Consider the following 15069-nt stretch of genomic DNA (forward strand, 5'->3'; position numbering starts at 1 on the left):
CCAAAACAACATTATTTTTTTACCTACCACAGACTGTAGGGTCGTGTTGTTATGATCTAAGTTTTTGAATCACATTAACTTTTGTAAAAACCCTGTAAATATGAACTATTGGGAACATTTGGACCCCTGAGAAACAAGGACATTTCAGTTCAAAACTGTAGTTACACTATAAATATAAAGAAATCCTGAGTGGAGCCTGAGAGACGGTTTGAGACAATTACTCAGAATAACTGATGAAATGATGGACAGTACGGCAGCCATGACACAAGTTGTTCTCAGTGAAGACGACATTACACAGAGCTGGTCATAACTTCATTACAAACATTAAACGGTTCATCAGAGTCTTTTAAACACACCTACAGGGACATCAGTAGATCAGACATACCCAGCCTTGGCTTGAACTGGTCAAAGCTGGTTTATTATATTCAGACTAGATTTTACATCCAGATGATATCAGTACCTTGGGCAGCGGCGCTCCAGTCATCTTGCAGTGAAATGTGACGCCCATCCCATCCATGATCCTGTAGTTCTTGACAGGCGTGTTGAAGGCCGGCTGCACTGCCTCCTCATCCGCTACAGTCACCGCCAGCTCTCCGTCCTCCACCACCAGCTCTCTGTAGGAGATCCTCATGATACGGAGCTCGATCTCCTGGATGATCCTCTCTTCAAAGGCTGAAATGAGGAATTCCTGCAAAAAAACATTGGTAGTGTTGAACATTAGATATGAGCTGTGGATTACTGAGACTTGTTATCACTGAATTATGAATCTGTCGACAGAAAGTACCGTTTCCGAGACAAAGCTCATGGGGGTCGTCACCCTCCTCTGGTCCGATTCATACAGGCTCGGGACCGCAAGGGGCTCCTGAACCACCGTCGTTGTCACTTCAGTTTTATACGTCACGTCCTGCTGCTTCATATACGTTTCATATTGTTCTGTAGACGCAGAGACTGAGTCACTGACACGTCAAAGCTTTCATTCATGCATTCAAACATTTTTCCAAACAGAAGGATGCCAGTACCTTCCTCCAGCAGACCGGCGGAGGCTGAGGTTTCTCCATGAGGATTCTTGATGAAGACAGAGTATTCTCCAGCATCATCTGCAAATGTCATGGAGATCTCCAGTCTGCATTCTCCTGTCTCCTTCTTGTAGGCAACTTTATATCTGATGGCAGAAAACAAGGCGCGTTAGCTACTACAACCTGTAAACAAAGACACAAGGTCATATTCAGTTCGCCCTCTTGTCCACCATGTGTGTCTGTTGTACCACAACAGTTGACTTAATTTAAGCAGGTTTACAAAGAACATGGAACCGAATATATTCCCTCAACCACAAGAGGCTGGCAAGATGCTAGCGAGCCTTTTCTAACTAGCTAAGTTAGCCAACAGTTATTACCGACTGGTATCACTAGTACTGGTTATATTATATATGTCATACTAATGGTTAATAATGACATATTGTAATATGGCTTGGGTCATTAAACATGAAAAACAGGTCATTGGTGATGGAGTGGTTGCTAACATGTCAGCTACATGATTGAAGATGCCAAGATGTTCTCTGAAATAGCTGCAGCAAACCGATGTTAGCTAGCCCACAGAGCAAGACTGGTGCAGTTAGCTTTTATTCATGAAATTGTTCCGTAAAATCAAGTTTCTAAGAAAAGACGTTTTCATGATCTTCAGTTTAGTTTTTTGGGGTGGTTACAGGCTGTTTGCAACATTAAAGGGAGATTCCTCTCCAGCTGTTCCTCATGCTGTTACTGTTGAATTGTTAGGTTTCTCCCTGTAATGTTTAAGGTGATGATTTGTTTTTGTTTTTATTACACTGAAATATTCCTCACGTATTCACCTTTGATGTGAAACATCAGAGGTTCATACCTGTATCCGGTGGTGAGCGGCACGCCGCTCTTCTTCCAGATGATGTGCGGTTTGGGGCTTCCTCCGACCTGACATTCGAACATGACACTTCCTCCCTCCACCAGCTTCTGGACGGTGGGTTTCCTGATGAAGAAGGGAGCAGCTTGTTCTCCTGCGCTCACCTCCATCACTATCTGCTCCTTCGTCTCCACGGCAACGCTGACAGGAAGCAACAGCTTGATCAGAAACTGCAGCTGTGGAAACTTACTGTCTGCTTTGTTAAAATATACCAGACTTTAATGACTCACGTTTTCGCTTGTGTAATTCCAATTTCAGTGACAGTCATCATCTCCTCTCTGCTCTCAATTTCTTCTGACACTGCAGAGAGGGAGCAAGAGGGAGTTTTATCGAAAACCTGGAAACGTGTGTGTTTGCATGTTTTGGTCTTTTTATTTGATATAAATCCTGTAAACTTTCCTTGTCTTTTAAACCACATCAACAAGACAAAAGCAGCAGCAGGTCGACATTTATGTGTATGACGATGTTAATGTTTGTCTACTGATTCTCTGACCACGCTTACCTTTGACGAGCAGGTAGCAGGAGGTGCTGACGGTTCCCGCCTCGCTGGTGGCGGTGCAGGTGAAGCGTCCGCTGTCTTCGGCGAATGCCTCGCGGATCACCAGCCGGGCAAATCCGCTCTCGTAGCTGATCTGGAAGTCGATGGAGCTCTCGATCTTGTAGTCCTCTCTGAACCACATGACGACGGGAGTCGGCTGACCGCTGATTTGACACTCCAGGACCACCGACTCGCCCTCCGTCACATTCGTGTTCTTCAATCCCTGAAAGGAGACAGCGAGCCGTCACACACCTGAACAACTTGATGCTCTCCTCACGGTGGAGTGGGACTGGAGTGGGACTGGAGCGGGACTAGGAGTCCATGTGTAAAATTCACCTCAGCAGAGTTCTATTTTGAAGGATGGAAACAGGAAGTGGACGGTAAAGTACTCACAGCGATGAGAGTGGGAGGCACCACGGGCTCCTGGGCTCGGGTCGGGACCACGACAGCCTCCTGAGGAACAAACAACAGCAGGAGTGAGACATGGTCACATTGACAGCAGGGGGTGCTCTGTGAGGATGGAGGGGGAAGCTGGTTAGGACAGAGAAAAACCCTGCAGAGAGGGCAGAAGATGGAGGTCAACAGGTGAAGACAGGAGGAGGAGTCTTCATGAGGTGGGTGAAGGGCAGCGTTTGATTGGCTGCTGCGTTACGGTGAAGAGAGGGAGTCCACACGGGGTTAACTGGGGGAGGTGAAAGGGGTACAGCAGGAGGACCAACCTGAGGTTCCCAGTCCTCAAACTCCTCCTCACTCACTGCGGAAGCCCCGCCCTCAAACTGATATCTGATCTCTTTAAAAGGCGGTGGGAGGGGCTCCGGCATCACCCGGACCCCCGCCCTGCGAGATGGACTGGGAGACTTGACGGGTTTGATGATCTTTCTGGGCAAGGAGGGCGAGGACAGCTCTTTGTGCAGAGTGGCGATGGCAGAGCTGGCGATGGACACCTGACCGGCCAACGAGAAGAGCATTAACCATCAAGAACAAACAACACGTCCACGTCCTGCTGGGGGTTAGTGGGCGGAGTCAGTGATGGAGGGGCGTGTTTAGTCAGAGTCTGAACTCGAAATGTGGCTCAGGGCCGGCAGACAACAGGAAACAGTTCATCAAAAGAGGAAGTTCTCAAAATAAAACTTTTAATATCAGCAGTTTCAGAACAAACTGCAGTTCTTACAAAAAAAAAAAAAACCTGTTTCATGTGAGTAATCAGACTTGGACTGGACTTTACATCAGAGTACTGGACCCCCACATGAAGATGAGGGTCAGATCAAAACTGGATCCAGAACATCTTCATGTGGTCTAAGAGGGAACCTGAAGCCATGTTTGAAGCAACCACAAGAGGTGTTTAAAGATGGAGGGGAGGAGGGAGTGAACCAAAGAACACACCACACTGTGGATGGAGACGTGTGTTAACGATGGGATGGAGGTCGTAGGGGTGGGAGGGGTGGGAGGGGCTGCTCGCCTTACCTCGGCGCTACATTCATGTTTGGGAACAGAAACTTTAGAAACTGTGAAATGTGGAACTGGAGACGGGAGGACACCTGTGTCCACGTGGGAGGACGTTTCTGATGTCCTCTGAATCTGGAGTGACCAACAGAGGGCGATGAGTGGTTAGACAGCGACACATCATCAGACATTATCCAACAGGAAGTCAGTGAACTCCTCCGACCTGGGACACTTGGGACACCTGGGACACCTGGGACACCCCGGGGACCTGGACTGTGTGCTGCTCTGAGGCCCCAGCAGGGGGAACAGGTTGTGGTTTCTGTGCGGTCGTTGCCGCCTGCTGCTTCATCTCCTCCTCCACAGACTCCTCCTCCTCCTCGGCCCCGCCCCCCTCACCCTGAGCGGGACGGCGGACTCGAGCCAGGTCAACGGCGGCCACCACTGTGGCCACCGCCTCAGCCTTCTTCTCTCCCCTCGCCTGAAGACACAACAGACGAGGACACTGGACGGACAGCTTGAACACAATGCCCCCCCACTGAGTCCAGGACAACATGCAGTCTGCTGAGTTAACGCTTCTTCTTCTGTGGTCTCATGAGACAGAGATGAAGGTGAAGAAGAGGAGGAGTTTATACAGTGTGAACGTCACGGTGTCCCACAGGGCTCTGTGTTCGATCCATTAGAACTCTGCTCACCACTATCACACTGAACCGGGCCTGTTTGGACATGTGTTATGTTTGGGCATGTGTTCTGTTTGGACCTGTGTAGTGTTTGGACCTGTGTAGTATTTGGACCAGTGTTCTGTTTGGACCAGTATTCTGTTTGGACCGGTGTAGTCGCCACAGCAACGCTCTTACTGTGGTGGGAACCATGCTCGTCCTGACGCAGTCACAGCATAACATCAACACGTTAACACACAGGTGGAGGCAGCATGATCCCACTTATCATCATTATCATCAAACAGAGAGCTGTGCTTCCTCCTACCTGCAGATAAAAACACTCATCAGACCACACAGGTGTGGTTGTGACTCTGCCTCCTCACCTCTCTGGTGGCAGCAACCTGCTGCTCCCAGTGCTTCTCCATGTGGAGTTGGGTGGAGCTGCTGACGCTGGTCATGCTGGTGTAGCTGGCTTCACCCACATACTCTCCCAGCTTCCAGGGCGGCAGGACCTCTGTCGAGGAGGAGATCTGCAGAGGGGGGCAGTGAGACGACGGAAAAGCCGTCAGTCTGATATGTTCTTCAACCGTTTGATCATTTCAGAGCACCACACACACTTTTACACTACATGTGGAAAAAGAACCGACCACAGACGTTCTGCCAGCTGGTCACGGTTCACTCAAACATTTAGATGACCAAACACTTTCAGGAAACAGTCGGTCCCTCCTGGTGGATGCTCTCACCTGTTTGCGGGTCATAATGGGAGACTTGACGGGTCTGATGGGTGACACGGACAGTCTGGTGGAGGAGGACATGGACAGTCTGGTGGAAGGGGACACAGATCTGCAGAGAACAACAGGATGCAGGTGAGGAAACAGCGACACACTCTGACATCATTTCCTGCCGTCGACGGTGTTCCTACCTGACAGGTGTGGGCGTCGGTCCTTTCACATGTCTGACGGGGGAGGGGGACTGCTGGCGTCCTCCCGTCACCTTGGAAACGAAAGACGGGGGGGACTTGGAGGTCGGCTTTGGGGGAACCCGCGGGGGGGTTTTGTGAGCCAAATGCTGAGTCATCATTCCTGCTTCAACGTGCATCTCCATCATGGTGGTGGCCTGGAAACTCGCCTCCACCTTCTGAGAGAAGACACCAACTTCAGGGTCAAAGGTCAAATAAAAACTTCACCTGACGTCACCAACACTGAGTGAAACACCGAGGGAGTCAAACACTGAGTCAAACAACGAGGGAGTCAAACACTGAGGTAGTCAAATACTGAGTCAAACACTGAGGTAGTCAAACACTGAGTCAAACAATGAGGGAGTCAAACACCGAGTCAAACACTGAGGGAGTCAAACACAGAGGGAGTCAAACAACGAGGGAGTCAAACACTGAGTCAAACAATGAGGGAGTCAAACACTGAGTCAACCACTGAGGGAGTCAAACACAGAGGGAGTCAAACACCGAGTCAAATACTGAGGGAGTCAAACACCGAGGGAGTCAAACACCGAGGGTGTCAAACACTAAGTCAAACACTTAGGAAACTCGCCTCCACCTTCTGGGAGAAGACACCAACTTCAGGGTCAAAGGTCAAATAAAAACTTCACCTGACGTCACCAACACTGAGTGAAACACCGAGGGAGTCAAACACAGAGGGAGTCAAAAACCGAGTCAAACACTGAGGGAGTGAAACAGGGAGTCAAACATGGAGTCAAACACTGAGGGAGTCCAACACTGGTCCAGTTATTTTAGATCAGCTCATGTCTCACCCTCTGCACTCTGGTCTGGGAAGTCGCCATCTGGGACTTGGACACAATTGTCTTGGATTTCTTAGTGGGTACAGCCTCTTCACCTGCACACACACACACACACACACACACACACACACACACACACACACACACACACACACACACACACACACACACACACACACACACACACACACACACACACACACACAGGTTCAGGTTGAAGTGGGTATGATAACAACATGTTTCTGATGTGGTCATCTATAATCTTCTGACTGGCTCTTTAAGATGCTGCCGTCTCAACAGGAGATGCTGGTATAGGTGGGCGGGGCTTACCCTGAACCAGCAGCTCTGCAGTGGAGGTGGCCCGGCCGCTGCTGTTGGTGGCGGTCACAGAATACGTCCCAGAATCCTCTGGGAAGGCCTCGGCGATCAGCAGACCGTACAGGTCTCCGTCCTGGAGGATCCTGAAGTCGGCGGAGCTCTGGATCTCGGCTCCCTCTCGGTAAAACTTCACCACAGGTGTGGGGATCCCGCTGACCCGGACGTCCAGCCTCACCTGGCTGCCCTGCCTCACCGTCTGAGTCTGCAGTCTCTGAAGGAAGTTCGGGGGCGCCGTCTCCGCTGCAGACACAAAACACAAGGATGAGAACTCTGTTCTGAGCAGCAGCAAACTGGAACGAATGTGAGGTCACACGGACAAATAGGCGGTATGAGATTAACTCCTTGCCGTGTAGTTGGCGTGTTCTGTGACCCATGATCCTCTCTGGATACAGTCCGACTTGTTAATCACTTCATAAACCTGAAGGTCCTCTTAAGGAAAGTTATGCTGCAGCAGCTGCTTCTATATCGGTTTTATCACGGGATTGAGTAACAGGTTCCGCCCCCTTCAGCTGACAGCAGCATAAATTTAGACTCAAATTGAAACTCGGACGCTCTCATCAGGTACAGGTGTTATTTACAGCGTGGTGTCATAGAAACACTGTAATGGAAGTACTTGTTTCAATAGGTGCACACGTGTAACAGTATTTCCCCTTCCACTGTCTCGAGAGGCGGGGCTACATCCTTTCTGTTCATGTTTCATTTCAGCTCAGCGTGAGAGTCTCCACTACGTCAATTACCTGTCTGAGTTTCATGATGGGCGGAGCTTAGCAAAGTCTCACCTGTGCTACAGTCTCACCTGTGATAAAGTCTCACCTGTGTTACTGTCTCACCTGTGATAAAGTCTCACCTGTAACGAGGAGTTCAGCGGTGCTTGTAGCTTGTCCGGCGCCATTGGTGGCTCTGACAGAAAACCTTCCGCTGTGTGCGGCGGTCACAGCGGGGATCCTCAGAACAGCGCGGCCATCGCTGAACGAGATCTGAACGCCGGGCAGAGCGGCGGCGGAAAGAACCTGGCCATCACGGAACCAGCTCACCTCAGGAACTGGAGAACCTGCAGAGGAGAGCAGAACCGGACCGGACCGCTGTCAGAGAACCCAAACATTCTGACTCACTGATGGGGACATGTATAGCCTAGCTTAGCACAAAGACTGGGAACAGGGGAAACTGTTAGCCTAGCTTAGCACAAGATAGCAAGCATGGGGTTGTTTCTCTTATCATGGAATTATGCTAGCAGCTTAGCCGATTCCTGCCTTATGCCAAGATAGGCTAAACATGTGTTGACGTGCTAACTGTTGCTAACTGTACATAGCTCTCAGAAATGCTATGATATACCACAAATCTTTCAGTACCGAACAGAGTAAGTTTGTGATCTTCAAAAACAAGAGATACAGTTTTCTGATATTTTTTGCAGTAAAATTGCGGAAAAAAAAGTAGAAACTGCAAGGTGAGAAAAAAAAAATGTCTTCTGTTTTCTCTCAACAGCCCTGAAACATTCTTACCATTAACTTGAGCCTCGAACGTCGCAGCACTACCCTCTAGTGCCACGACGCTCTGCAGCGGCTGCGTGAACGTCGGTGCCTGTGTTGACATGATGGTCGGCACCCTGCGGAGACACACACAGAAACACACTTCAGTCGTCTGGCAACACAAACACAACACAAAAAAAACCACAACACAGACAAACACAACGTAAACAAACATAACACAAAAAAACAACGCAAACATACACAACGCAAACGTACACAATGCAAACATACACAACGCAAATGTACACAATGCAAACAAACACAACGCAAATGTACACAACGCAAACAAACACAACGCAAACGTACACAGCGCAAACACAACGCAAAAAAAACACCGCAAAGAAACACAACGCAAACAAACACAACACAAACAAACACAACGCAAACATACACAATGCAAACAAACACAACGCAAACAAACACAACACAAACAAACAATGCAAACATACACAACGCAAACATACACAACGCAAACAAACACAATACAAACATACACAACGCAAACAAACACAACGCAAACAAACAAACAACGCAAACATACACAACGCAAACAAACACAACGCAAACAACACAAACATACACAACGCAAACAAACACAACACAAACAAACACAGTGCAAACAAACACAACGCAAAAACACACTGCAAAGAAACACAACGCAAACATACACAACGCAAAAAAACACAAAGCAGACAAACATAGCGCAAACATACACAACATAAAAAAACACAACACAAAAACCAAATGGCAGACAAACACAACGCAAACAAACAACACAAACACATCGCAAACAAACACAACGCAAAAAAACAACGCAGACAAACACAACACAAAAAAACAAATGGCAGACAAACACAATGCAAAAAAACAACGCAGACAAACACAATGCAAACAAACAACACAAACACACAGCACAAACAAACACAACGCAAACATACACAACACAAGCAAACACAACGTAAAAAAACACAACGCAAACAAACACAACACAAAAAAACAAATGGCAGACAAACACAACGCAAAAAAACACCGCAAACAAACACAACGCAAACATACACAATGCAGACAAACACAACGCAAAAAACAATGCAAACAAACAATGCAAACAAACACAATGCAAACAAACAACGTAAACATACACAACGCAAACATACACAACGCAAACATACACAACGCAAACATACATAATGCAAACAAACAAAGCAAACAAACACAATGCAAAAAACAATGCAAACAAACAACGCAAACAAACACAATGCAAACATACACAATGCAAACAAACACAATGCAAACAAACAATGCAAACATACACAACGCAAACATACACAACACAAAAAACAATGCCAAAAACACAACGCAAATATACACAACACAAACAAACACAATAAAACGTACATAACGCAACCAAAAAACATGGCCACTCCTGCTGACAGACAGTCTGCTGGATTATTCTGGGAGATCTGACCCTGGGGAGTGGCCGGAGAGGGGGGGGGGCTCCCCGGGGTCTGGATGAAAAACCCGCAGCAGATTACAGCACCTGACTGCCCCCCCCTCCCGAGGACCTGATCCCCCCCAGGTGTCAGGTTTCAGCCCAGTCCTCAGAGGTGGAGGGTGGGGGTGTCTCTGTTTAGACTCAATGAGAGTAATTGATCTAATTTTGTTTTTAATAAAAATGTATTTATTATTTGTTCCAGCAGATGTTCAGACCTCAGACTCCTCCCCCTGCAGCGCCCCCTGCTGTGTCAACGCCAGCGTTTACAGTCTGTTTCCACAGAAACAAGATGCTTATGAACCACAACATAAGTCTGTATGACACAAACACAGCTCTCTGAGTTATTGACGACTGATCAGCTGCACTGATTGTTTTTCAATAAAAGCTGAAGCTTCATGAGAACATTCAAACCTGAAGTTTGTTTCTCTGCTGGACAGGAAGTGGAGGAAACAGGAAGTGTCAGATTAAAGCTGATTAAAGTTTAAACAGGAAAGTAGAAGCAGGTGAAAACGGACCAATCAGCTCCTGCAGTAAACAAACAAACAACAACAAACAAACAACGGGGTGTTTGACAGGTGAGTCCAGAGCTCATCCCTTCGGAATAAAACACCAGCAGCTCAATGTGTTGGACAGACAGCTGCCCTGAATGACATGAAGCCAACCGTCCTGAAGGTGGCGCTGCAGCAGCACCTCCAACATCAGCTTTAATACTTGTCTCCAGATGCCTGGCTTCACCCACCTATCGCTCACAGCTTCACCTTTCTTCTGTGAAGACAGTCTGGGAACTCGGCTGTGTTAGCATTCACTCAGCTGCTCTGAAGGGCAGACCAATCAGAGACTAGTGTCATAGTTAACCATGTTTGTGTCCCCCCCCCCCTCACTGTGATTGGATGGCTGGTGACAGTGACAAGCGCAACTAAAAAAAAATTCAATTGTTCAGTGCAGAATAAACATGATAAAACCAGAAGTTCTGATCCAGAGATCTGATAAAAAACCTTTGGAACAAATCATCATGACATCACATCCTGCTCATCACTAGAAATATCACTCCACCTCCTCAACGGGAATATAGAATTAGAATAGAATTTCATATAATATGTAATATAATGTAGTTTCTACTTGTTATAGGTCTATTAAATGACCCAATGGTCGCTCCGAGCACCCGTACCGTAACACCACGGATAGTCATGCACTTACAATCCTAGTGGCGGCTAGCTGGACCGGTTTGGTTTTAACATACGACACGGTACTAAAATGTTAAAAACACTTGAATCCATGGATATATTTGTTCATCAGATATCTTTGTTCATCACATATATTACTTCCAACCAGACTGAGCTAGCTGAGCAGTTTAGTGTTTCTGTGTTCTGTATTTATTCAGATAGAGACTAGAAATCCTCTCTGTTGCTAGGTGGTTGCTAAGGGTCGGACTACTTCCTGGAATAGTGAACATTACGTACGTTACATAAGAGTCTACTGACGCGACTAATTGTTTTCTAGCTGTTAGTCATACCCCATGTGTTGCCATGGAAACGGAGATCACACTAACAAAAGGTTTTATATTTTAGAGTGAATTGCTCCACAATATGAAAACATTTAGATTACATGTTTTATTTAGTTTGTGATATAATATCACAATGGACCGACTGTGATGTCATCAGGACCGGCTTAATGAACCCTCCAGAAACCGATGAGGATCAAACATCTTAAACGGTTTCATCCTGATCAGTGTGTTAATGTCTCTTCAGGGGAAATCAAAGATGAATTATATTAATATTAAATCATTCAATTATTAAAGGTATTTTGTATAGATAAACACAAACACTGATTTAAACATTAAACCTGCTTTACATCAGGTTGATTTCTGTCTCAAATTTTTATATTTTTGTTTTATTGATACGTCTGATGACACTTCATGAAACCAGCTGAAGGAGTTATAAATCAGCACACGTGTTCAGCTTTTAGTATTTCTCTGCCGAGTGATTCATAAAACTATATGAAGCAGTAAAAACAACATCAAATGCATCAGTGACAATAATAATTTATACACAGATAATAACTCTGCTTTGTTCTTTTTTCTTTTTTTTTTTTTAACATATTAATGTGATTTTATTCATATTTAAAACATTCTGAATCTGTTGTTAATTTCATCATTTCATTTAAAATCTTGTTTTGAATGGTTGTTTGTTGTGATAGTTTCACATTATTTCCTCTTTACATACTCTTACTTATCATTCATAATGATGTTTTATATCCTGATAAAGACTCAGTAAATATATTCTAATAAAACAAACACTTGTGTCACAAGTGACTTTTTAAAACTGATTTTAATCTCATAAAAATCTAAATGAATCTTTTTCTTTTTGTTCGCTGAGATGAATCTGTGCTCTGCTGACGTTTATAAAAGAAGTGATGGAACAGGATGATCAGAAAAACCAGCAAGATCTTTCTCCTCCTTCAAAATAAAACACATCACATGGAGTCACTCATTCAAAGACCATCGATCAGCTGATCTGAGAGCTGACTCAGCGTTTCTGCTCTTCTTCATGTGTTCCTGAATCATCTTTGGGCTGATGAAGAGCCAGAGTCTTCCTCAGAGGAGAACGATCTGTGGAGCCTAAAAATAACAAAGCCAGCTGTTCTTTCCCCTCCAAAATAAAAGCCTCCCTGAGGTGTCAGTCACTTCCAGCCACAGAGCTCTGGGTAATGTTACGAGGGGGGGATGTTAGTTAACACAGGACACCAACACTATAAATAGCCCCCCTCACCCCCCTCCAACCTCCACCCCCACCTCGGCTGACTGACAGCTACATGTGGCACATAGCTGAGCCGACACTGATAGCCTGCTGCTGATTCCCTTAAAAAGCCATCACCCTGCTGAGATCCTCTCTGATGCTCTCAGCAGCTATTCTGGGCGCCGCTCTCACCTTCAGCTCAGAACCAGCTCAAACAAACACTTTGTTATAAAGTCCCCAAAACATGAATGGAGTCTGGTCCATCAGCTGCCGCCTGTCAATCACAGCTCTGAAAACTTCACTTACCTGTGAGCAGCACAAGGATGCCTGAAGCCCTGATCCGGGCTATATGCAGGAAGACTCAGATCTTTATCCAGAAACGTTGTGTGAAAATCCAAGAGGAGAACAGTTGAGCCTCGATGAACCTCAGAACCCAATTAAACTACAGGCAGACCCGCCTTGTAGTTCTGGTTCTCCTCCTCACAGCAGTCCTCCAGCCGAGGCGTTCAGGCCGGGAACGCTGACTCTGCTCAGAGCAGCCGGCCGTCCAGAAGGGGCCTTTATACCGCTGTGACATCACAGGGGGCAGCGCCTGCCATTGGTCAGCCGTGCGCAGAGCTGCAGGGCATCATGGGAGGACAGCAGACATTTTATGAAACTTGTTCCACCTGTCAGAGAACAGAGACCCATCCTAATGATCAGAGAGAATCAGGAGGGTTTTAATTGATTGATCCACTGATCAATCACATGATCAATATGAAGGAAATACTGTGTAGCTTTAAGAACTCTTTACCAACAGCTCACCGTCCACTGTTCGTTCAATCACTGACTCATCACATATTTCACATGAAGAGGAAACTTCACTGATTAACTGAAAGATTTTAAAGTTTCGTTCAGATGAAGCTTCTGATTTAAATAAAAAAATCTTTGAACCTCTGAACCTAAAAACAGAAAGACACCTTAAAACACCTAAAGACACCTAATGACACCTAAAGACACCTGAAAACACCTAAAAACCCATAAAAACATCTGAAAACACCTGAAAACACCTGAAAACACATAAAAACAACTGAAAAAAACTAAAAACACCAATACTACGCACGAATGTCACACTAATGTCACGCACAAATACTATGCACAAATATCACACACTAATACTATGTACTCATACTACGCACTAATATGCACTAATGTCACGAACAAATATTACCGCACTAATGTCACATACAAATACTACGCACTAATACTACGCACTAATACTATGCACTAATGTCACGCACTAATACTACGCACTTATATCACACAATACTACTATACACTAATACTACACACTAATACTGAATACTGAATTTAAAAGCAGCCTGAAATCTCTGTACTGTCATGTGGTAGAGTCACCGCTGCTCTCTGAGTCAGGTTTTCATCCTGGAACTGTCCACATTTAGACGAACTGGCCCTTTAAAGCAGCAGAACTGCGTGTGAGCAGCTCCTGCCTGCAGTGCGTCATGGATAATCATACCAACCTCACTGATTACTGTGATACTGGAGGAAACCTAAAATCAGACAGATTCTCAGGTAGCTTCTGAACTGTCTGTTTCTCAGTGGACTCATCAGACTGATTCACCAGCTGAAGTTTCCCAGCATTCCTCTGGTTCCTGTCATAACCCGGACCAGCCAATCAGGTCGCTGCTCTGCTGGAAGAGCGGCTCCTGTCAATCAAAGACTTATCAGGAACACAGTACTTTTAATGCTGATACTCTCACTTGATGTACTTTTACCACTGATACTCTAACTACATGTACTTTTACAGTTGATACTCTAACTACATGTACTTTTACTACGTCAGATATTACCCTCTCACCCGTCAGTCAGACATCAGATGTCACAGCTGCTTTTTTGTAAACGGTGATGACGTCACGTCGTTATTTGACATCAGCAGGTGAACGTATATAATCTGGAGACTTGTCTACCGGTCCATTTATAATCCGGAGACTCGTCTACCGGTCCAGTGGATTAACGGTCCTCCACTGGAAGATAAAAGCACTTCTTTAACTCAACTTTTTGTTGAATCCGATCAAAGCTTCATGATGACACCTCCGTGATCATCCAGATGTCGTCGGTCGCCTGCTGAGATAAAAATGTTTGACCGACGTCTGAATCCAGTGTTGAGCCGATACCGGAGAGGAATATTAATGTTTGTTCAGAACAGTGAGTCACACAAACAGCTGTGGACACCTGTGGACACCTGATCTGCAGGCTGCACTAATGACTGAAAACGTTCCAGGTTGGATCCAATGAACATAACGAACCAACAGGTTCAGTAAATGTTGAGTGATGACAAAAGATTTAAAGATTTTAATGCTGTTAAATTCTTAAAATAATCTATGTTGGGATTTGGCGTTTTATAACCCCAAAAAATAAATTTAATTCAGAAAAATAAAATAGTATAAGTGTTTAATAGGAGGATGACCTTGGATGACTTCTGTAAATGGGGCCTCCTGCTGGTCCTCTGACATCTATTGATCCATTTTTGTTAATGAAACCATTTATAAATTATTTAAAGCAAACTTTAATCTAACTGCTTTAACAAGTGAACTCACTTATGGATCAGTTTTAT

At 45.6% G+C, this 15069-nt stretch overlaps 1 protein-coding gene across 1 annotated transcript; it reads right to left on the reverse strand.

Moving 5' to 3' along the window:
• Positions 1 to 460: 460 nt before the first annotated feature.
• LOC138636853 (titin-like) lies at positions 461 to 12974 on the reverse strand (the record flags this gene model as incomplete). The annotated part of the gene is made up of 18 exons (XM_069725126.1): positions 12762 to 12974; positions 8202 to 8305; positions 7550 to 7753; positions 6655 to 6942; positions 6337 to 6419; positions 5492 to 5706; positions 5313 to 5412; positions 4953 to 5099; positions 4137 to 4391; positions 3935 to 4048; positions 3190 to 3414; positions 2864 to 2923; positions 2435 to 2693; positions 2163 to 2232; positions 1876 to 2073; positions 1020 to 1162; positions 785 to 933; positions 461 to 688 (listed from the first exon to the last, which is right to left on the reverse strand). Coding segments are annotated over exons 2-18 (2829 nt in total), but the record flags the coding sequence as incomplete, so codon positions are not given.
• Positions 12975 to 15069: the final 2095 nt, after the last annotated feature.

Source organism: Brachyistius frenatus, unplaced genomic scaffold (genome assembly GCF_029030835.1).
Source record: "Brachyistius frenatus isolate BFR_SWC_R1_liver_20210118 unplaced genomic scaffold, ASM2903083v1 Contig_410, whole genome shotgun sequence".
Taxonomy (NCBI): domain Eukaryota; kingdom Metazoa; phylum Chordata; class Actinopteri; family Embiotocidae; genus Brachyistius; species Brachyistius frenatus.